The 25,739-nt window shown below is 34.2% G+C and overlaps 1 protein-coding gene across 1 annotated transcript; it reads left to right on the top strand.

The window, feature by feature from the left end:
- Positions 1-17,222: 17,222 nt before the first annotated feature.
- LOC131018430 (uncharacterized) lies at positions 17,223-19,673 on the top strand. The gene has a single exon (XM_057947153.1). It carries the CDS (start codon positions 17,223-17,225, stop codon positions 19,671-19,673), a length of 2,451 nt encoding a protein of 816 aa, XP_057803136.1.
- Positions 19,674-25,739: the final 6,066 nt, after the last annotated feature.

Genomic DNA, 25,739 nt, shown 5'->3' with positions numbered 1-25,739 from the left:
TTTGTTGAAATTACACATGAAAAATGACCGATTTTCACGAAATTAGAGTTTAATATATTCTACACGAAAAGAGATTTTCAACAATAGGTAGCCCATCGTCATCGGACCACCGATGAAACCAGAATCGCGTATGAAAGTTGACATCATTTTACTAATTTTATGGTGCGATTTCGACTACACCGGTGGTCCGATGACGATGTGCTACCTACTGTTGATTTTTTTTTTGTGTAGAATATATTAGACTCTAATTTCGGGGTAATTGATCATCATTAGAGCTGTAATTATAATAAAGAATTGATTACTAACATAATTTTTGTGCAATTGTGGCTAAAATTAAGTAATTTCTCAAAGTTCATGCTATACAAAAAATAAATTAAAGTTCAGGCTATAAACTGAAATTTATTGAAAGTTAAGGCTATAAACTATAATTAACCCTTTATATTTCGCAAATTCTCCACTGCATTCGGAAGCACCGTGCGATCGATCTGATTTGAATGGATTTATCCAAAAAAAATTATTTACATACATTAAAAGTGTTATTTATAATATATAATTTAATTTTATATATAATATTATTTAATTTAAAAAGTATTATTTTACGTTATCACAAGTGTCATTTATAATGTATTATTTATTTTTACAAAAAAGATAATTTATGAATATTATTTGTGATTAATAAAAGTATTATTTATATAAATCAAATATTAAAAAAATGAACGGAAAATAAATAAGATCGAATTGGATCTTAGTTATTTTATTCAGATCCCTCTTCTTTTTCTTATTTTTTATTTGGTACAATGTCTATTTTCTAAAATTGTTTCCTCCCTCAAAATGGTTTTAATGGAATAATTAAGAAATTCTAGAAGGTCAGAGTGTTCTAGTGGATTCCAAGGGAAGGGAACGAGTTCACACTGAGATATTTGCTTAGGAATTAAGGTAAGCTAAGGGAGCTGCACGTGTCTTCTACTTCGCACGTTGGACCCTGCTGGATTTCCGGGTCGGGCTTCTATTCGTCGGGCCGACATCGCTATTTTTATTTTTATTTTTTTTATTTTTGAAAATGTACTATTATCCTCATAATTAAGATTATATTTGTCCTAAACGGGACGTGTCTCTGCATGATGCCTATTATTTGGATTTTAAATCCCCAAAAGCCCAACGCGTATAATTATTCATAATATCGACATTGTAGGAAATTAGTTATGAGGTAGACCCATCTTTGATCATTTTTCAAGTAATGAAAATATTAGCCTAAAAAAAAAAAGTAATGAACTCCTTCTGGTTTCTTTCAGTCGACTCGGGGGCTCAGATCGACAGGGTGATCATCTCTCTCCTTCTTCGTTCGTGCTGGCTGCGGATTATTTATCCCGTATTTTAGATCGACTGATTATTGTTCAGAGACACACGATGTATAGGACGGCTTACAAGGGTTTCCCTATTTCTCATCTTTCGTATGCGGATGGTATTATTATCTTTACGTAAGCGAAGACTTAGTCCGTGAGGCGGACTCTTCGTTCCACTCTGGTTTGCTGGCTCCTTCCGGAGTCTCCTTGGGTGAAGCTGAACACTGATGGTTCCTTCGATTCACACAGCGCGGTACAGGTGGAGGAGTGGTTCGTGATCATACTGGAGCCCTCATTATTGCCTCCTGCACCCCTTGTGATGCTACTTTCAGTTTTGATGCTGAGTTAGCTACCCTGCTCGAGGGTATTAGGTTGGGTATAACTTTTTCTTCTTATATCTGGGTTAAGATGGATGCGGCGGCGATTGCTTTGCTCATGTCTGCTGGGCACCACGGTTAGGTCTGTAAATTCGGGTACCCACGGGTACCCTACCCGCGGGACAAAATCCGCCTAAAACCCCACCCTCACCCGACCTCCTGCATGTTGCGGGTACCCTCACAGTCCCACAATTTTTTTATTATTGTAATTTTGCGGGTTTTTGGTCCAGCTGGAGGGTATTTTGTCCCGCGATAAGGTATTTTATCCCGCATTTCACAAAAAAAATTGAAAATATCATTTCTATTTCATCGATTATCCATAAAATCTGTGACGAATAAATAATAAATAAACAGCTGACAAACAAGCACAACGATCAAAATTCAAGTTCAAACGCTAAATCAGTTTAACAACGGTGAGGGTGGGCAGCGACGGGGCGACGCGGGGCAGCGGCGGAGTCGAGAGGGGAGACTGGAGAGAGTCGAGAGGCCGTAGGAGGCAGAGAGATCAGATGAGAGAGAGAGAGAGAGAGAGAGAGAGAGAGAGAGAGAGACGAAACTAGGGCTTGGAGTTTTGGGAGGTTAATTCCTAAAAATTCCTAAATAAAATTATTTAATTTTAATTGTTACATATTATATTGCGGGTATGCGGGTACCCGCGGGTTACCTGATGGTACCCTCTACCCGCGATTTTTGAGGATTTGATACCCGCACCCGACCCTCCTCTTCAATTTTGCGGGTATCGGTTACCCGATACCCGCGCGGGTATCGGGGCGGGTGAGGGTATACCGGATACCCGCAACCCGAATTTACAGCCCTAACCACGGTCATGCTAGTATACGTCATACTATTGCTTGGATTCGGCTGTTTACTAAGCTTCGGCGAGTTCGTTTCTCTCACATTCCTTGAGAGGGAAACCGGCCTACGGATTTTATGGCAAGGAGAGGGCATCAAGTTCAGACGTTGACTACTTTTGATTATTCTTCTGCTCCTCGGCAATTTCTTTCTCCGGTTAGGATGGATCAACTTGGTTACCCTAACTTTAGATTCAGTTTTTATGTGGATAGTTAGTTGCTTTGGCTTGTATTCCTTTCTGATTTCGCTTCTTTTGTATTCCGGATGGAGCCATTTTTTTGTTTAATCCCTCTATAGTTTTGTTCTGTCTGTTTTTTGTTTCGTTTTGTTGCATCTGTTGGGCGTTGTCATTTTTGGGCGACGTCTTGTATAAGACACTGGTTGATATTTTATCTATAGATTGGCGGTCTACCTAACCCCTCCGCAAAAAAATAAAAATAGAAATTAAATATTTATTTATATTTTTGAACTAGGCCATTACATATGAGAGATGAAAATAAAAGATAGGCCAATAAATACATTACATACATGGTTTATTTATGCATAACATGCAGATTAACAAGAGATGAAAATAAAAGATAGGCCATTAAATACATTACATAACATGGCTTATTTATGCATAACATGCAGATTAACAAAATCCAAACGAACTGCATGTACTTAATCAAAACGAGCTAAATATGTAAGAATTTAATATTTGAAGGCCCATTAGCTAAAATGGTTACATATTCGTCAACGCATTGGCTAGTAGGAGTGGAAATGAGCCGAGTTGAATTGAGTATTGACATACTCAAGGTCGAACTCGATTTATAAGCATGAAGCTCGAGCTCAAGCTCGACTCGGTTTGATTTGATGGTTGAATCTTAATCGTGTTTGAGCTCGTTTAAGCTCGGTGAGTTCGATCTTGTTTAAGCTCGTCTCATACACGTTTGCACAAATTGTATTCCTTCTGCCCACGAAAAAGTGCCTTACTTATCTCTTATTTTTGTCCACGAAAAAGTGTCATGTTTACCTTTTTGTACATTCATACCCTTTACTTTTTGATTTATTTACAACTTATGCCATTAATAAACCCATCATTTTATTTAATCTATGCAATTAACCCACACAATTAACTCACTAATTAAAATTACGAAACCAACTCCCCCACGCCTAATCAATCCCATTTCCCCCAAAATTAAATTACTCTTTCTCTGAACTCAAACAAGTGGAAGAAATACACACATTTCCAGTTGCCAACTAATCAATTGATTTCTCTACAATTAATATTGTCCACATATATATCATCCACTGGAACTTTTCTTTCAATCTCTCATAACTATACATGGATATTGAAGTACAATAAAATAAAAATTAAATAGTCTTTAGCATTAAAATGGCATAAAAAATTAAGAATGAATATGTTAAAAAAAACAAGAATTAAAATAGGCATAACAATTAAATAGTCTTTAACATTAAAATCGAACTCAATAAAAAGTAGATTTGTTTAAACTCTCAACAATTAAAAGACAAGAAAATATTAACAAACTAATCAATGTCATTAGCACTACTCCTATTCTAATTTTTACCCCACTCAAAACAACTTTATCAGCTTTCTTAGTACTCGTGCCGACACTCAAATGGGGCACTTTTTCGTGAAGGGAATGAGTATATATTACTGACTATATTAGTAATTAAGCTATAGTATATGAATAAAATCATAAATTCCTTTAAAAGCTCGATTAGGCTCGCGAGCCTAACGAGTCGAGTATGATGAAATTCAAACTCGAGCTCGATACCTAGTTGAGTAGCTTGAGCTCAAGCTCGACTCGATTAATATCAAGTCGATATCGAGTAATTTTCGAGTCGATCCCAAGTAACTCGCGAGCTAACTCAACTCACTTACACCCCTACTAGCTAGCACTAAAAAAAAATCTAATAATTAATAAGTAAAATTCGTAAAGTCATATATTACAAAAATATTAAAGAAAATTATGATAAAAATGTCAAGTAGAAACATGTTTCTTTTCTGATGGTAACTAGTATATTCTTCACGGTTAAGGGGTCTTTCCCTTCTGCATAGCAAGGCCTAATCTCTCCATTTCAGCTTTAAATATTCTAACAAATCTATTTAAATTGTCACCAACTAAAGATAAGAGGGCAAAATTTTTCCCGTTTTCGGCTTCGTGGAATACCAATTTAAATTGTCACCAACTCTCGACGGCGAAAATATCATATGCCTCTCTTTTTTATTTTGAGGATAAAGCAGCATAATATATTAGCTAATGTCCCGATGAATCAAGGCGAGGAGCCAGGCTGGGAAACTCGACTCCCATATCATTACATTAGGGCAAGAAATAGTGAAATTCGCTAAAATATCATCTGCCTCTTTAAAATCGACAAACTCTATAATTTGTTGTATCGTTATGTCGTCGCTTTCATTCTTTCAATCTTAAATCTACAAATCTAATTGAGATATGTGAAATTTTTCGTAGTGAATGTTAAGGTTTTGACGATTTACTCGTTGTAGGACTCTTTTTCTTCTATTGAAAGTATTAGACGATTTGATCATTATATATATATATATATATATATATATATATATATATAGGGGAGGCTAAAATAAAAACTCTTTTTAGCATATAAAATAGGACCTAATGACAACCATTAGATTTGGAAGATCTAATGGTCAAGATTATTCTTAAATCTCATTTGTAAAATACACGGTTATTACTATGGAGGATATCTTAGTAATTACGAATTGAAGCAATCCGTTTCTTCCAATATTTTGGGGATATCATTTATTAAAATATATTACTTTCCATATACAATCAAATCAAAATGATTTACCTTTAAACATATATTTTTTCATTCAACAATCTACAAAAATACTTAGGTTGTTGTGACGATGAGACGAAGCATTCATATACATTATTTAATACTTACTATTTCATATTAAAAAATGCTCATGTATATGAGATAAATTATTACTAAATAGATTTTCTAACAATTTTGCACGAATTTTGCTAGCATCTTTGTACGAATTTTATATTAACAATGTATGAATTAATACTAATATTTTTTTTTACTTTAATCAAATTTCTTTTATTCTTTTTACAATTTTAAAGAACATTTATCCAAAATAAATAAAAAAAGGTCAGTTCTTCAGCTTACGTACGAATTTTGCATTAACAATGAATGAATTATTGGATTATGAATTAATAAAATGCAACTTTGTACGAATTTTGCATTATTAAAGTATGAATGATTGGATTATAAATTAATTAACTAATATGCAACACAGTACGAATTTTACATTAACAATGTATGAATTATTCGTACAGTCATGTATATGAGATAAATTATTACTAAATAGATTTTCTAACAATTTTGCACGAATTTTGCTAGCATCTTTGTACGAATTTTATATTAACAATGTATGAATTATTACTAATATTTCTTTTTTACTTTAATCAAATTTCTTTTATTCTTTCTACAATTTTAAAGAACATTTATCCAAAATAAATAAAAAAGTAAGTTCTTCAGCTTACGTACGAATTTTGCATTAACAATGAATGAATTAATAAAATACAACTTTGTACGAATTGTGCATTATCAAAGTATGAATGATCGGATTATAAATTAATTAACTAATATGCAACACAGTACGCATTTTACATTAACAATGTATGAATTATCCGTACAGTTTCAACATTAAATTCATACTCATCCATTACAACATAAAGTTAGTATAAACATGTGAATTATTTAGTGAAATTGTATGCATAATATAATAATATGCTGAAATTGCAGATAAATCCTCGGCCCTAATTGAACGCCATGCAGAGCGCGGCCTGGTCTCCAAGTTGCTTCTAGTATGGACGCCACGCTCCGCCCACCACTTCAGTTCAACCGGACACTGTTAGCGCCGCCTTGCGAATATCTGCCACGCCTCCTTACTCCATATCCTGTCTCCGTTCATCCATGCACCACCTCTGTTCATCTCTCTTGCACACAGCGCCGGATCCAGACGCCGAGAAGCAGCACCGCCACCACCACAACTCACGTCAGTCTCCCGCCGTCCGCACCTGCAACTGCCACGCTGTCCCGACGCCACCCCGCGCCCCTACGCGATTCAGAACCACCGCGCCACCCTCCACCAGGACGTGCGACAACAGCCGCCCTCCACTTTAAAAAACATGCCCAAAAAATGCAATCCACTTTTAATAAACACAATAGAGGACAATCAATCTGTGTATGAATTATTATGCAGATGGAGATGTTTGTACTGTACGAATTATCACCCATCCGTAAGGAGTGCAATATGAATTGTCTGGAACTACCAAATGCACTTATCAATGCATAATTTATTCATTTTAACAATCTAAATAATTCATACTGTCTTATGCACCATTTTATCCGAAATAAGTAATTTTCCATTTTCCCCATTATGCTTAATACAACTAACATTTTCGATGCACAAGCCTTGTATTCAATGCATTTTCACAAGTCAAATAATTCGTACTGTAGCTCTAACATTTACACAATCCAAATATAGTTTTTACCTTTGCATATTTGACTTTCCTCCGTCCGCAGGCTTCACAACTGCAAAAATGTTTACCAATTATTCATCCTAACTTTTTAACAATCTAAAGCCAACATAACACATGCCAAATAAAATAGCACAATTCAATCCCTGTATGACATTTTACAAACAATCCCGTAATGAGGTCAAAGAATCGAAAACGACAACAGGTGAAAGTGGAAATTAAAAAACTTGGTTCATCTCTGAAAACGAGATCTCTGTATAGTCAACAAGGAAGAAAACGAGGTCTCTCAAAGTTAAATAAATAGACGCCTAAAATGTATCCACAATCTTTCTTAAAAATTATGTATGAATCCAGTTCATTCGTTTATCCTTCATTCGCATCAACAAATATTTAATCTTCACGAATTAACTGATGGTTCTCGATGAACCAATTCCGTGAAATTTCAGAATTCAAATAGATGCTCTCAAAGAAAAAAAAAAAACAAATAGATAGAGCTTGAATTTCAAGAATCAAAAAACTCACCATTCTTGCTCCCTTTTGTTCTTGCCATAACCTAACAATGTTGAATGAATTTAGTTGATTCAAAGGGGCTTGAATTTCTGGCAGCTTGCACTAAAAATAAATTGAGAGTGAATTTTTGAGTTCTCGAAATCATGCGCCACCAACAAGAAGAAGTAACTCAAACCCTAGTAAATGCTAAGATTTTTGTTTCCCAAAATTTTGGCTTTGATTGCGGTAACTAGTTATTAAGAGAGAGATTAAATTACAAGACCCAATAATACCCTTTTCCAAAAATTGGCGATGAACTATAGGCAGATTGTGGCTGAATGTAACGACCCATAGAAATTTAGTCTCAGCCATTCAAAAAATGATTTAAATGGTTAGGATTTGTTCTTATATTATAGTCTAAGAGGAGTTTTCTGTATAGCCCTCCCCTATATATATATATATATATATATATGGGTGTGGTTCTAGAGAGAACTACATTATTTGTGAGAACGGGAGAACCATCAAATCTAATGCATTCTTTTTTAAAAATTAATGCATCCGCTGTTAAAATTAATGCACTCAAAAAAATAAAAAAAAATGCTCCCTTCAGGATTCGAACCCAGGATCTGCATTCATCCAACAAGATGATGCATCCACCGTAGATCTTGATGATCGAATGGCTGAAAATGGTTCTCCGGTCTTCTTTTATTTATGGTTCTTTCCTGAACCTCTCCCTATATATATATATATATATATATATATATATATATAGGGTGTGGTTCTAGAGAGAACTACGTTATTTGTGAAAACGTGAGAACCATCAAATCTAATGCATTCACTGTAAAAATTAATGCATTCGCTGTTAAAATTAATGCACTCAAAAAAATAAAAAAAATTGCTCCCTTCAGGATTCGAACCCAAGATCTGCATTCATCCGACAAGATGATACATCCACCGTAGATCTTGATAATCGAATGGCTGAAAATGGTTCTCCGTTCTTTTTTTATTTATGGTTCTTTCTTGAACCTCTCCCTATATATATATATATATATATATATATATATATAGTTGCATTCTATGACAACCACTCCCCTAAATAGAGAATAAAGACCAAATCAAGGTCAATCATTGAATCTCAATCAACGATTCAGATTGCATCCGGATTTAATTTTTCATGTAATTAAAAATAGGTGATTAGCATTTATTTAACAAATTTCGGAAATTCATCTCTTCCCATTCTGGGACCTGATCTATTTCAACGAACGTATCGATGAACATTAGTATGTTCATTTGTTTTTATACGAACAAATCGACAAATATTAATATGTTCATTTGTTTTTATACGAAAATTAGTATGTTCATTTATTTTTATACGAACATATCGACGAACATTAGTATGTTCATTTGTTTTTATACAAATATATTGATGGACATTAGTATGTCCATTTGTTCTGTGAATGCATTATTCACGTAACAAACGGATATTCCATAAATATAAGATTTTATTACATATATTTAGTGCATTAATTACATACCTACCTTTATTAAATTAAATAACCAAAAATTAATAATCTTAATCAGTTGAATGATCACCATTAGATTAAACAATATCGACGCATATGATTTAGTCTTTATTCTTTATTTAAGGGAGTGGTCTCCATTGAACTCTCTCATATATATATATATATAAGGGTGATGATATTTGGACACCTGGTGTCCTGGACACTTGCTAAAAACCGATTTTTTTTCATTTAGCCCAAATGGACCGGTTTTGAGGGATTTTTGTATTTACTAATTTATCCCTTGTATTATTGAGTTTTTTTTTCGGTTATATGATTTCCAAACTGCAAGTTTTTTTGTTTCCTAAATTTTCGGTTATATGATTTCCAAAATGGAAGTTTTTTTGTTTCCTAAATTTTCGGTTATTTATTTCCTTATTTTACTGTTTCTTATTTCTGAAATTTATATACACCATATAATTTGAAGTTATATGATTTTTTATTCCGGATTGTTTTTAATTTATTTGTTTAAAAATATTATTATTTATTTGTTACCAATAATTTAGTGTTTCTTGTTAAAATAATCCTAGATTTTTCCAGCTATTATTTTTTTCGAAATTAATTTTTTTTATGAAGATTAAATTATTTATTTTCTTTTGAAAATTATGTTTTATTTATTTGTTTCCACATATTTAGGGATTCTCTTAAAAATAATCATAGATTTGTTTCTATACACATTATTTGTTTCGAAAATTATATTTTTTATTGTTTTACACTAATAATGTAGTAAGATTAATACTTGTAAATAATTGAATAATATTTTTTCGTGTTATTTAAAATTTAAATTATTAAATAAGATTATTAACTAAAAGAGATTTAACGCACGCCAACTGTTTGTTAAATTATTTGAACGAATTTTGTATAACTAGTTGCATGATTTTTATCATTCTTAAAATGAGATCCTAAAAATGGCGATATTATGTGAAGTATTCAACTTCATTTGGTGAGGTTCAAAATTCTATTTTAACAATCTTAAGGAATAAAAAAAATGATATAGTAAAAACAAAAGAATGAAATTATACTAACCAAAAAACAAATAAAGAGATATTACTTAATGGGGAAAAAAAAGGTGCAAAATCAAAAGAAGAAAAAAAATCACCCCTATAAGGTGCAAAATAAATGTTTATTTTGCAACGAATAGTTGAATCGATTTTTTGTACATAGTCTTGCGAGCGAAATACATTCATATGAACCATTTCACCTCATTTTATTTTTTATTTCCTCAAAATAACTAATTTAACTTAAAATAATTAATAAATATTTATTTTGTAACGAATAGTTGAATCGACTTGTTGTACATAGTCTTCATTTTTAATAAATTGTCCTTCGTTATATATATCTTATGTAATTCAACTTAATTTCATTTTTTTATTATCACTCCGATTTAATTACAATATTATCATACATTCACTTCTAGTATGTGTTATTTAGTTTTTCGATCGATGCATCTTTGTATAATTGTTTTTATTTACATTTTTCCCTCGATTTCACTAATTTATTTCAATTATATTATTCAACTTTATTACATTGAGTATAATTATACGAGTTCATTACTCACACTATAGTAGTTCATTTTTTATTTTTTATTTTAGTTGGTTCAATTTTTTATTATTATATCGCATTTAATACTATATTATAATAAATTCAAATAAACAATATATTTCCTTTATTTTTTAATATAACTTCACTAATTAATTCTACTTCATTTCACTGAATATAATTATTTCGACTTCATTATTTACACTATAGCAGTTCATTTTCTTATTACCAAATCGACTTCAATACTATATTATAATAAACTGTATTCAAGTACATGTTATATGGTTCTCCGAGCGATATCCCTGACTATGATTCATTTTTTTTTAATTTTTTTTTCACATTCACTAATTTATTTCAATTCATTAATTCAACTCTATTTCATTGAGTATAATTATTTCTTATTATTATATCACTTTTTGTACTATATTATAATTCATTGTATTCAAGTATATGTTATATAGTTTTCCGAGCAAAATCTCTACGTAGGATTGATTATACTTTATTTTTGCTTTCAACTTCACTAATTTATTTCAATTAGGTAATTAAACTTGATGAACGTTGAGTTTAATTATTTCGGCTTCAATACTATATTATAATGCATTGTCTTCAAGTATATGTTATATAGTTTTTCGAGCGATATTCCTGCGTATGATTCATTTAATTTTTTTTTCTCAATTTCACTAATTTATTTCAATTAATTAATTAAACTCTATTTAATGGAGTATATTTTTTTTTCAACTTCACTAATTCATCATGATATTATACTAAGGTTTATACTAATCCAATTTTTTCACAATTGCACAATTTTATTATTGTACCTCCATAATAAGTTATCACATAATTTCATTGTTTAATATATTTATTCATTTATAATTTATTCTATGCAATTTTATATTTTTTAGGGAAAAACATCTTCAATTGTTTTGACAACATATATATTAATTCATTTATAATATATTCTAGGCATTTTTTTTTGTGCCTAACAACTTCAATTGTTTCTCCAACATAAATATTCCTTCATTATATATATATCTTATAAAATTCATTTTTTTATTACAATTTCACTAATTAATTAAATTTTATTTCATAGTTTTACAATAATTACGGCAACATCGTTAGTCACACAATAATGGTTCATTTTGTTAACATCATATCGATTATAATACTTTATTATAATATATTCCAATAAAGTATATGTAATATAGTTTTTCGAGCAAAATCTCATTGCATGATTTAGTTGAAAATTTTCTGTTTCATTACTCACACTATAGTACTTCATTTTCTTATTATTATATCGCTTTTAATAAAGTATATGTTATATAGTTTTCCGAGCAAAATCGCTACGTAGGATTGATTATATTTTTGCTTTCAACTTCACTAATTTATTTCAATTATATAATTAAACTTGATGAACGTTGAGTTTAATTATTTCGACTTCAATAAAATATTATAATACATTGTCTTAAATTATATGTTATATAATTTTCCAACCAAAATGGCATCGTATTCACAATTATTTTTTTCCGAACTTCACTAATTTATTTCAATTAATTAATTAAAATTTATTTCCTATTGTTATATAGCATTTACTGGATTATTATAATACATTTAGTCCAAGTATATGTTATTTATTTTTTCAATTGATGCCCCATCATATGATTCATTTTATTTTATTTTTCTAATGCTTCACTAATGCGGTTGCCACTACCGGACAAGGTGGCAAAGTATAACTCACATATTATTGAGGTCTAAGGTTCAAATCCACCAAGCACCTTTTTCTTGTATTTTGCTTTTTTTAAAAATCGTCTTCGAATTTTTTTTATTAAATATTTGAAAAAAAATATAAAAATGAAAACAAATCTAGGAATACTTTGAAAGGAATCTCTAAATTACTAGAAACAAATAAAATTAACATATAATTCGCAAAATAAAAAATAAAAATCAAAAAATAAAATAAATGTCTAAATAAATCTAGGATTATTTTAGGAGAATATCTAAATTAGTGGAAACAAATCAAAGATTATTTTAGGATAATATCTAATATTTAAATTAGTAGAAACAAATCAAAGATTATTTTAGGAGAATATCTAAATTAGTGGAAACAAATCTTGAATTATTTTTAGAAGAATATCCAAATTAGTGGAAACAAATAAAAAAAAAACATAATTTTTGAAAAATACAAAAATTTCAGAAAAAATATTTTCGAAACAATAAAAAAATAATATGTGGAAACAAAAAAAAAGAAATTTTTTAAAGAGAATCATAAAATTAGTGGAAACAAATAAATAAAACATAATTTTAGAATATAAATAAAAAATTTAATCATCCATAAAAATAAATAATATTAATTTAAAAAAAAAAGCTGGAAAATATAAGGAAACAAAAAAACCATAAATTTCGAAAATCATAAAACAGAAAAAAAAAACAAAAAAAAAAACAAAACAAAACAATAAAACGATATATCTAATAAGGGATAAATTAGTCAATCAATAAATCACTAAAAACCGGCCCATTTAAGCTAGTAGGAAAACCGGCGGTTTTTTGGAGGTGTCATGGACACACAGTGTCCAAACGTCATTTCCGTATATATAAATATTAAAAAGAAGAGAGGTTTGGTTATAAGTTGAAGCAGACAGAAAACGAACCGGTATCGAGAACCATATGTATTTCTTTATTTAAAAAGAAATTGCAGTTTTTAAGATCTTTTGTATGTAGGTTGTAAATGGGTAGTTGACTTTTCAAATTGTAATTTATCGTTTGTAATATATAATCTATAATATATTAAAAGGAAACTTTTAATTTAATTTGAAATTAATTTCAAATTTAATGATAATTTTGTAGTTATAATAAAATTGAAACTTTTTTATCTTCTTACCTTTTTGTTTTATTTCTTTATGAAATTGTGTAATTCGAGTAATTATAAGTTATATTTATTTAAAGATAATTTTTTTTTTAAAAAAAATCTCTTTCCTCTCTCATTTTTTGGAATAAATTTATTTTTTAATTAATTTTAATTTTAATTTTAATTTTAATTTTTAACTATTCTTTATCTTTACATAATATCAATTTTTATCATATTGTGAATTCTTTTATTTATTTTATTTTTAATATGCCGCTCAAACATATTTAACTAATTTTTTTATTATATTTATAAATATAATAATTAAGCTTGTATCAATTATATATATATATATATATATATATATATATATGTATGTATAAAAATAGTTTCCCGTCGATGCTAGTTTGAATTATATATCTTAATAAAATCTTTGTTCATTGATAATATCTTTATTTTAAAAAGAAATTACAGTTTTTAAGATATTTTGTAGGTAGGTCCCATGAAGATCTTTTGTACTCCCTCCGGCCCATGTACATAGGCTGATTGAGATTTTCACAAAAATTAAGAAAAATCATTGGAAATGAAAATATATAAGTAAACTTCCTAATATGCCCATTTATTATTCAATGATATATTAAAGTTAGGGTAAATTAAAGTATTAAATAGAGATACAATAGTAAATGAATAAAAAAACATTACTTTTTATAGAAATAGACCTATATAAATGAGATATCTAAAAAAGGAAAACAAGCCTATATATATGGGAAGGACGGAGTATTATACATTATTTTCCAAACACCTTCTATTCGCCAATTAATACTTGGCTCGGAAACTCCAAATGCACGTTTAAAAGTTATTTTAGTTTCACCAACAAATTCAAAAAATTGATAAAACCCAGAAACATTATTTGCAAACTGTGAGCATTGACTTCCTCTAAACGCAATCCATCTTTGAAAGTGAGAAGATATCAACAAGAAAGAATGGAGAGTTGTTAATGGAAATTAAATACACAAAATGCATGTGAGGGAAGACTTGACCAAACCTCTTTGACCGCCTAAAAATGACTACTCTAATGAGTTGGTCTCGTGTGCAATCGTGTATATGATAGAACGATGATCTTTTACGATTCAAGTTTGACTCGCATTCGATCTATTTATTTTTATTCATAAACTAGCATTTCGTTCATAATTTCATAACAATTTTCACTATATATAGAGACAGAGCCAAGTCCTGGGCTCGACTCAACGATCGCCCCACAAATTTTTTGTATTAGTTAATATACTTGGGTTTGTATTTTATATATGTTTTTAAATTATTTTATATATAAATAGTAATTTTGTCTATCTAAACTTGTTCTTTAATACAAAAATATAGTGTCGTCCGCTCATTTTTAAAATCATTTTTAAAAGGGTAAATATCATGAAAATCCCTTAATTATATCCATTTTATCAAAAATATCCTGAAACTTTCAAAATGTTCTCTAAACCCTCAAACTACCAAGTTTTTATCAAATATATCCTACATCTATTTTTCGGTTACCAAAAATGTGATGTGGCTCGACGGATGCCACAATGTAATTTATATTCTATTTTTTTTAAATGACATGGAAAAAACGACTTCGTTTCGTACCATATTCTATCGTATTTATCCCTAATTCTAGGTTATTAGCGTGAATTTCAAACACGATAGGAGTGAATTTTAAATTTCAGAGTGGATTTTTTAAATGATATAGTACGAAACGACGTCGTTTTTGTCATTACATTTTAAAAAAATAGAATATAAATTACATTGTGGCATCCGGCGAGCCACATCACGTTTTTGGTGACCGAAAAATAGATGCAGGATATATTTGATAAAAATCTGATAGTTTGAGGGTTTAGAAAACATTTTGAAAGTTTCAGAGTATTTTTTATAAAGCGGGTAATCTTCAGGGGTTTTTATGATATTTACCCTTTTTAAAATCTTAGTTCAATGGCCATGCACATGGTGCATCAGTTTTTATTGGAGTTTTGTCCATTCTAATAGTATCACCAATACATAGCTAGATTGTGTCACACATTACAATAATTGGATATATGGACATTTTTGTATACTAGACTAAAAATTACAACACCAATTTATAGTTGCATGTTGAAATTGAACGTTTTTCTTTTTAGGACGCATCATCTTTGATGAAAAATGGTATAATACATATATTTTCCTCCTTTTTCATTCGTTTCTGATTGGGCGTATTTATACGCATTTATTTGAGGGATTTTAGTATGTTTTCAATGCTTAATTCGTGTTAAATATCATCTTTTGGATATGGATTATGGTCTTATGTGAATTTTGATGGTATTTAATAGGTTTTGAAGAAAAGACATGATTTTGAGAAGAATTTTGAAGCTTGAAGTGGTAGAGAATGAAGGCTGTGCGGACAAGGATTAATGGGCTGGATCTTTGATTATTATTAGCTGATCATATTTAAATTGTTTTGGGATTGGGAATAGTTCCAAATTTGGACCTTTGCGTCACTTTTCCCTATTAGCTTTTAATTAGATTAGTTGTGGGCTTTACGTCATTTTTGACTAGTTGCCTAATTAGACTTGTTTTAGTTGCCTTATTAGACTAAGGTTTTGATTATTTTCTTAGTATATATATTAGTATTCAGCACACTTTGTTTGGAGACATATCATATATTCAGACACCAACTTTTGAGAGCAGCAACTGAACGCGATTTTGGAGTTCTTCCAATCAAGTTTTATTTCTTTCATCCCTTGCAATTTATTTATTTATTTATTGTGTTATTTAATTATGTTTTCTAGCTAAATTCGTTTATTCCAGCATTGATTAGGGAAGCACTAGCGAAATTATTCTGTGAGATCTAATTGTTCTTATACTTTATTTTATGCTTGCATCTGCGATTCTCCATGTTTAATGATATTAATTGTTTTAATCCATTAGATAGTTGCAAATATTTATTGGGTTAGAATTAATTATATAGCCAATTGAACCGGCCATCCGTAATTGTGGTTTAGGTTTGATTAGTGGTAAATTGACACATCAGGGTCAAGGGAAAAGCAGTCTTAATTCAATAATCCTGCGTCAGAGTTTATTGGTTTTGAATCGGGTTTCTCTAGATATTAATGCTATCGGCTCATTAAATCTATAGAGCGTCTCTTACGGTTGTCAGTCGATTAGGGTAGTAATTAGTGAAGCGTCTTCCTGGTTACCGAATAATTAAGGAGAAATAAGATCACGTCAGAAGCGTCTTCGGTGATTATAACTGGTTTGTTTGCATGATTTAAAATTATTTTTGCATCGATGATCGGAATAATTGAGCTAGGGTGGACTTAATTGATTGCTGGAATTCTTTTATTAATTGTTGGAATTTTTATTCATCTTTTAGTTAATTGGAAAAATTGGTTTATTCGGATTTTATTTATTTAATTTTACGTTTAGTATTTTCTATATTTTCTTCTCAAAATTTCGTGGGTTACTTGCAGGCTTTAATTAAAGAAATTCTCGCCAATTCCTTGGGAGACGATCTTGCTTACTGCTGTCTGCGCAGTGTGGGCATACCGGCTGACTGCCGGATATTTTTGGTGTAAAACGACGCACCAAATTTTGGCGCCGTTGCCGGGGATTGGTTTTAAGCAGGATTTTACTGATTTCAGTCTGTCTTTTATTTTTAGTTATTTTATTTTTAGTTTATGCCCCGTTCTTCTCGTACAGGCGTATTAGTTTTTGATCCAGAAATCGAGAAGACCGCACGAAAGTTGAAGAAGCAAGCTAAGGAGTGGAAAAAGAAATCCAATTCTGCTCCACCGAGTCTTGAGGATCAAGAAGAAATTGAAGATCCAATGGGTGACCGTAATAATAGGGATGAGGAGAACGATAGAGAGATCGTTGATCCTCGACAGGAACCACCTCAACTGATCAGAGAGTTAGGCCGTCATAGAAGCAATCGCCCTTTGTGCATTGTCCTTCCTGCCATTAATGGCAACGCTGAAATACGGCCTGGTTTCATTCAAGTGCTACCCAAATTCGGTGATTTACCTGGAGAGAGTGCACACAAGCATCTGGCTGAATTTGATCTAGTTTGCTCAACTCTACGCCCTCATGGTTTTACTGAAAATAATTTGAGGCTATTGACTTTTTCTCATACTTTGCAGGGTAGAGCGAGAGATTGGCTTTTTGATCTTCCTCCTGGTTCGATTAGAACTTGGGGAGATTTAGAAGAACAATTCTTGCGAAAATTCTTTCCTGAGTCCAGAGCTGCAAATTTGAGAATGGCCATTAGCAGCATTAAACAGAAGAAGGCGGAGAGTTTAGCCGATTATTGGGAGAGATTCCAACAGCTGTGTCGCAAGTGTCCTGATCATGGATTTTCTGACTACCAATTGCTTACTAACTATTTTTATCGTGGTATGTCTTCTTTTGATAGGAAAATTGTTGACGCTGCTTGTGGTGGAAGCTTGACCAATAAAACTTTGGACGAAGCAAAGCAACTCATCGTTGACATGGTTTCAAATGGCCAACAATATGAGGATGAGGATGATGATCGTTATAGGCCAGTGCAGAAAGTAGAAGATTCCAACATGAACGAGAGAATTGATGCTCTCACCTCTTTAGTTAGAGGACTTGCCGTCTCTAAAACTCAACACGTTCAATGTGGAATTTGCTTTGAAAATAATCATCCTATTGATGCATGTCCATCTCTGCAGGATAATAATACTGAGCAAGTGTGCATGGGATCCGCTGATGAGCAAGAGATGAACGCACAAAGGCAAAGGCGAAATGACCCTTTTTCCAACACCTACAATCCAGGGTGGAGAAATCACCCAAATTTTAGGTGGAGACAGCAGGAACCAGGGATGTACGCGCCGAATCCGCCACAGGCTGGACAGGATGCCCATACCGCACGTCCTGCACCGAGTTCTGCACCCAATATGAACGATATCATGAAGAGCCTCACCCAGAGCAGTGAAATTGTGAAGAATTTGGTGCAAAGTCAGCAGGCGTTCCAGCATGAAACTCAGGCAGCGTTGAGTAATATGGGCACACAAATCACGCAGTTAGCCACTCAGGTGAACAAGCTGCAGGCGAATCAAGGCCGACTTCCTTCTGTCACGGAGATGAATCCCAAGGAAAATGCAAGTGCTGTAACTACAAGAAGTGGGAGAATTCTAGCTGAGCCACAGCCTAAGCAGCAGGACAAAGAAAAGCCCGATGAAGCTAAGGACGATGCAATTAGTGAGAAGTCACCAGAATCCACCGAGCCTATCTCTTCTAAGGTAAGTGGAAAACCTAAGGTTTCAATTCCTCAATCACTGACTGCACCACCTTTTCCTTCTAGGTTGGCTCAGAACAAGAGAATTGAAGAAGAGAAGGATATTCTGGAAATCTTCAAGAAGGTAGAAATAAACTTGCCCTTGCTTGATGCAATTAAGCAAGTTCCCAGGTACGCAAAGTTTTTAAAAGAGTTATGCTCTAAGAAAATGAAGTTTGGGAATGATGCGAGAATTCGAGTGAGTGAGAATGTTTCTGCTGTTCTGCAAAGAAAATTGCCCCAAAAGTGTCGAGATCCTGGTATGTTCACTATTCCATGCATTATAGGTAATAAGACTGTTGAGAGAGCCATGCTAGATTTAGGAGCATCCATAAATGTCATGCCTTATTCTGTGTATAAGGATTTGCAATTAGGACCTTTGAAAGACACTCGTGTTATCATTCAGTTAGCTGATAGGTCTACTGCATATCCCGAAGGTGTTGTTGAGGATGTCCTTGTCAAGGTCAATGATTTGATTTTTCCTGTGGATTTTTATATTGTTGATATGGATGATTCTGCTAAGCAATCCTTGATTCTATTAGGGAGACCATTCATGAAAACTGCTAAAGCAAAAATTGATGTGGATAGTGGAATGCTTAGCCTTGAATTTGATGGAGATGTTGTCACATTTAATATTTTTGAGGCTATGAAGCATGTTGAGGATCCTGAATCTGTGTTCATGATTGATGTTATTGACCATTTGGTTGAGGAATTTGTTGAGAATTTCAGGGAGGATGAGCTTGAGCATGTTATTTTCAGTTCCCTAACTGAAGAGAACTCCAAAACTGAGGAGAATGAAGCCATTAGAGAGATTATCATGCAGCTGTACTAAACGGAGGAAATTCCAGTTCGGCACCTGTCGAGCAGGATGCCCATACCGACCAGCACAGAACCGATTTTGCCCTCTGTTGTGAAGCCACCGAAGCTGGACTTGAAGGTACTGCCCCAGCATCTGAAATATGTATTTTTAGGAGAGAATGACACGCTGCCAGTGATCATCAACAATGAACTCAGTGCAGAACAAGAGGTAAGGTTGGTAAGTCTTCTTAAGATGCATAAATCTGCCATTGGATGGACTATAGCCGATATCAAAGGTATTAGTCCCTCTACTTGCATGCATAGAATCTTACTTGAGCCTAATAGTAAGCCGTCTAGGGATCCTCAAAGAAAATTGAACCCTGTCATGAAAGAAGTTGTGCTTAAAGAAATTCTTAAATTGCTTGATCTAGGGATTATTTATCCGATTTCTGATAGTACATGGGTCAGTCCTGTTCATGTGGTTCCTAAGAAGTCTGGTTTTCAATTGGTTAAGAATGAGAAGAATGAGTTGATTCTCATGAGGTTGCAAACTGGTTGGCGTATGTGCATTGATTTTAGGAAGTTGAATAATGCTACTAGGAAAGATCATTTTCCATTACCTTTCATTGATGAGATGCTTGAGCGATTGGCTGGTAAGGAATTCTTTTGTTTTCTTGATGGCTACTCTGGATATTTTTGGTGTAAAACGACGCACCAAATCATATCAATCGGTGACTTGAATGCAGTGCGGTATGCCCATACCGCATCGTCCAGTCTCAAACTCCAATCCTTTCGTTTCGGGTTGACTGTTTTCTCAAGGATGCTCTTGATTTCTCGGTTAGAAACTTCAGCCTGACCGTTGGATTGTGGATGATATGCTGTGGCAACTCGATGATGGACTCCATATTTCTTGAAAAGTGCTTCCAAAGTGCGGTTGCAAAAATGAGTTCCTTGATCGCTAATGATGGCACGGGGCACTCCAAATCTGTTAAAAATATTAGCTTTAAGGAACCCTGCAACAACTTTAGAGTCATTAGTGCGGGTGGCCTTCACTTCCACCCACTTCGAAACATAATCAACAGCCAAAATAATGTAAGAATTTCCAAAAGAACTAGGAAACGGTCCTATAAAATCCATTCCCCAAACGTCAAAGATTTCACAAACCAAAATAGGGACTTGAGGCATTTCATTGCGAGAAGAGATATTACCTGTTCTTTGGCACTTGTCACAATTTTTGCAGAAATTGTAAGAATCCTTAAAAATAGTTTCCCAATAAAAACCACAATCAAGAATCTTACGTGCTGTTCGTTTGGGACCAAAGTGACCTCCACAAGCATGAGCATGGCAAAAATTCAAAATGGAATGAATCTCCTCATCAGGGATGCAACGTTGTATCACTTGATCCGCACAGGTCTTCCACAAATAAGGATCATCCCATATGAAGTATTTTGCTTGGCTCCTCAACTTATTCTTACGGGTTGTCTCCATTCCCTTAGGAAAAACTCCAGCAGTTAGAAAATTAACCAAATCAGCATACCAAAGAGTGTTACCGTCGATGTGCAGCAGCTGTTCGTCTGGAAAGTCGTCTGGTATGGGCATACCGTCCGACACAGTCTGCAGTCTGCTCAAATGGTCAGCTACCAAGTTCTCGGCTCCCTTTTTATCTTTAATCTCCAAGTCAAATTCCTGCAAAAGCAGAATCCAACGGATCAAGCGAGGCTTAGATTCTTTTTTAGAGAGCAAATACTTAAGAGCTGCATGGTCAGAATAAACAACAACTTTAGAGCCAATCAAATAAGATCTAAATTTTTCACAAGCAAAAACGATGGCTAAAAGCTCCTTCTCCGTGGTTGTGTAATTGCATTGAGCCGGGTTGAGAGTTTTGGAAGCATAGTAAATCACATGGCTCTCTTTCCCAACTTTCTGCCCTAGCACTGCTCCAACGGCGTAGTCGCTTGCATCGCACATGATTTCAAAAGGCTCTCCCCAAATTGGTGGTTGAATGATGGGGGCAGAAGTGAGTCTACTCTTCAACAAATCAAAGGCCTCCTTGCACTTGTCATCGAACACAAAAGACACATCTTGATGAAGCAACCTAGTGAGAGGTTGAGCAGTCTTTGCGAAGTCCTTGATGAAGCGCCTATAAAAACCTGCATGGCCTAAGAAAGCACGAATCTCTTTCACATTAGAAGGATAAGGTAACTTAACAATCAAATTAATTTTCGCCTTATCAACTTCTACTCCTCTTGCAGAAATCACATGCCCAAGAACAATCCCCTCTCTCACCATGAAATGACATTTCTCAAAGTTCAACACCAAATTAGTGTCGACACATCTCTGCAAAACTTGTTCAAGATTAGTCAAACAATGGTCAAAAGAGTCTCCATGCACAGTAAAATCATCCATGAAAATTTCTATGCAACTCTCAATCATGTCAGAAAATAGACTCATCATACAACGCTGAAAAGTACCAGGAGCATTACATAATCCAAACGACATAGGTGGCAAGGTGGTCAACTCTCTATGGCGGGCAGGCTCTGCTTAGTTTCTTCTGTTATCAACAGTGCTGCGGTACATAGCATGCTTGTTTATAAATGGCCAGCGAAACTTCTGCTTGCCCTTGACAGAGCTTGTAAAGCATTCATCTGGACCGGAAGTACTCTGAAGAAACCTTCTTTTTCTGTGAGTTGGAACAGAGCTCGTGCTCTGAAGGAACATGGCGGCATTGGAGTCAAATCTTTCTCTGACATCAATAATTTGGTGTTGAACTTTGAGAAATGTCATTTCATGGTGAGAGAGGGGATTGTTCTTGGGCATGTGATTTCTGCAAGAGGAGTAGAAGTTGATAAGGCGAAAATTGATTTGATTGTTAAGTTACCTTATCATTCTAATGTGAAAGAGATTCGTGCTTTCTTAGGCCATGCAGGTTTTTATAGGCGCTTCATCAAGGACTTCGCAAAGACTGCTCAACCTCTCACTAGGTTGCTTCATCAAGATGTGTCTTTTGTGTTCGATGACAAGTGCAAGGAGGCCTTTGATTTGTTGAAGAGTAGACTCACTTCTGCCCCCATCATTCAACCACCAATTTGGGGAGAGCCTTTTGAAATCATGTGCGATGCAAGTGATTTATGCTTAATTGTTCTAATTTTAGGGGTTTGCATGTGCATATTTTAAATTAAATCTTCTGGAAATTGGTGCGTTTTATGGTTTGTTTGATGCTTTGCAGGAGATTTGGGTTTTATAGATGTAAGAATGCAATTTTGGAGATTTTTGGGCTAAAAATGGTGTTTTTAGCAGACATCGACATAGCAGAGCTAAGTGCCAAAGTCAAAGTCAGCGCTACTGCAGTCAGCGCTGCCAAATCCAGCTCCACCCATTCTTGCCAGCGCTGACCATTTTCAGCTCCACCCATTCTTGTCAGCGCTGGCCATTTTCAACTCAGCTCATAACTGCCAGCGTTGACCATTTTCAGCTCCGCCCATTCTTGTCAACGCTGACTATTTTCAGCTCCGCCCATTCTTGCCAGCGCTGACCATTTTCAGCTCCACCCATTCTTGTCAGCGCTGGCCATTTTCAACTCAGCTCATAACTGCCAGCGCTGACCATTTTCAGCTCCGCCCATTCTTGTCAGCGCTGACTATTTTCAGCTCCGCCCATTCTTGCCAGCGCTGACCATTTTCAGCTCCACCCATTCTTGTCAGCGCTGGCCATTTTCAACCCAGCTCATAACTGCCAGCGCTGACCATTTTCAGCTCCGCCCATAAATGCCAGCGCTGACTACTTTCCAGCTCCGCCTATTTCGCCAACGCTGACTACCTTTCCCAAGCATAATTATAGGAGTTCACTTTCCAGAGCTATGTTTATTCTTTCCAACTCCGCATGTTCTTGCCAGCACCATTACTTTCCAGCTTTGTTTATTCTTGCCATCACCGATTACTTTCTAGCTATGTCCTTTCTCATCAGAGCTAGGTCTATAAATAGGGTTTCATTTCTATTGTAAAATCATCTATCTTTTGCTATAGTTTTAGACTCTATCTTTGAGATCTCTTGGCATCCGAAATTTAGAATTTATTGCTTTCATAGTTCTTTTTCATAGTATTGAAAATTCATTGTTTTTAGTTAGTTTTCGATTAAGTTAAGTTTTTAGTTATTTATTGGATTGTGATTGCGTGACACAATTACACGTTCAAGACATTTACGGTATTTCGTATTTCAATTCAATTTATTTTCGTTTAATCATGTTTATGTTTTTAGTTCATGTTTATGCTTTCTTTTTAATTATGCAATTTAAATTATGCACTTTAGTTTCATGCCTAGATTAGTTTTATTTTTAATTTACAAGTACTTAATTTCTTAAGTTAGATTTTATTTAAGTTGTTTTAATTCTGCCTAGGGTTAATAATTTAATTCGCCTAGTAATTTTACAATTTGGTTTTAATTCAGTTTTAAGTTTCAGTTTTAGATTAATAATCAAACTCTTTACTGCTTTCTTTTATTACTTTTTCCACGATACTACTAGAAGCTCTTTAAGACTTTCCTTGAGAGATGACACTGGGTCAACTTATCATCACTAGAATGTCCTTGTTCTATTGCAAGTCAAACTAGAGGTGTTCTAGGTTGAGTCAAATTTTGGCGCCGTTGCCGGGGAAAGTTTTAGGCGTTTAGTTGTGTCGTTTTTACTTGCTTTATTTAATTTCCAGTTTTTCTCGGTTTTTTTATACGTTTCTTCCACTCGGTACGCGTAATCTGTTTGTTTAGTGTTATGCATGCAGGGACGCCGTAGTCTTAAAAGCAAATTGGTGTCTCCAACTGACGATTTCTACTCTGGCTCTGAATCTGAACCTGAAATTCCAGAGCACACCGTAGAGACAAAGGAGGAAGAGGCCAGCCCTGCCTTCAAGTTCTTCGCTGCCGAAGTCAACCCTGCCAGCTCTGCCGAAGTCAACGCTGCCAGCCCTGCCTTCAAGGAGGAAGAGGCCAGCCCTGCCTTCAAGTTCTTCGCTGCCGAAGTCAACGCTGCCAGCTCTGCCGAAGTCAACGCTGGCAGCGGTGCCGAAGTTCGCACTGCCAATTTCAGCACAGACCAAGCCAGCCCTGCCAACTTCCGCACTGAGCAGAAAACCACCAAGGAAGAAACCAGCTCTGAACAGGACAAAGTTGAGCAGAATTTAAACGAGGAGAAGAAGGAGATGGCCCAGAACAAGGAATACATGGGAGACTTCACCAGACCTGTGATTGGAGATACCAACACGTCGGCAATCGTGCTCCCCACTGCTGTGAGAAACTACAATCTCAAACCAAATGACTCGAGTTTACTGCCGGTGTTCCACGGGATGCCAAGCGAGGATGCTCTGCAATTCATCCGGGATTTTTGCACCCAAGTGCAAACAATTCCTTTGCTTAGTCTCACGGAGGACCAACTCAAGCTCAAGTGCTTCCCCTATGCACTTAAAGACCGGGCGAGGACGTGGATGCTATCTCTGCCACCCAACTCAATCACTACGTGGGGAGATGCTTGTGAAAAATTCATGCTGAAATACTACCCAAGCCATAAGACACAGGAGTTGAGAACAAAAATAATGGAGTTCACCCAAGGAGCGGACGAGCCTTTGCATGAAGCTTGGGAGAGATATGAAGAACTCCTCCGTCAATGCCCTCAACATCAATTCACTAATCTTATGTTGATGCAGTTCTTTTACGATGGGTTAGTGCAAACTGCCCAATTTATGGTGGATAGCACGGCAGGAGGTAACATAGCTCGGAAGACAGCAACTGAGTTAAAAGGGATTTTTAAAACTTTAGCTGAGAGCTCCCAACAAAAATCCGTCCGTGGAAGAAGAGTTGAAGCCAGCGCAGTGACGAATCAATTTGAAATACAACAACAATTGGCTTCAATCATGCGGGACGTACAACAGCTGAAGATGGGCAAGATGGATACACCTTCCATTCCGGTGCAGAATTCAGCTCTGCAGAATGCAGCGCTGCCGACGCCAGCTCTGCAGAATGCAGAACTGCCGATGTCAGCTCTGCCGAACCCAGCTATGCAGAATATGGAGCCTTGTGGTATTTGTGGAGATTTCAGCCACGGAGCTAATGAGTG

The sequence above is a fragment of the Salvia miltiorrhiza genome, chromosome 3 (assembly GCF_028751815.1).
Source record: "Salvia miltiorrhiza cultivar Shanhuang (shh) chromosome 3, IMPLAD_Smil_shh, whole genome shotgun sequence".
Lineage (NCBI taxonomy): Eukaryota > Viridiplantae > Streptophyta > Magnoliopsida > Lamiales > Lamiaceae > Salvia > Salvia miltiorrhiza.
This window is presented reverse-complemented; position numbering and strand designations above follow the sequence as displayed.

Excerpts from the sequence above, each read along its gene's own strand:
- LOC131018430 (XM_057947153.1), top strand. The coding sequence starts at position 17,223 with ATGCCCCGTTCTTCTCGTACAGGCGTATTAGTTTTTGATCCAGAAATC.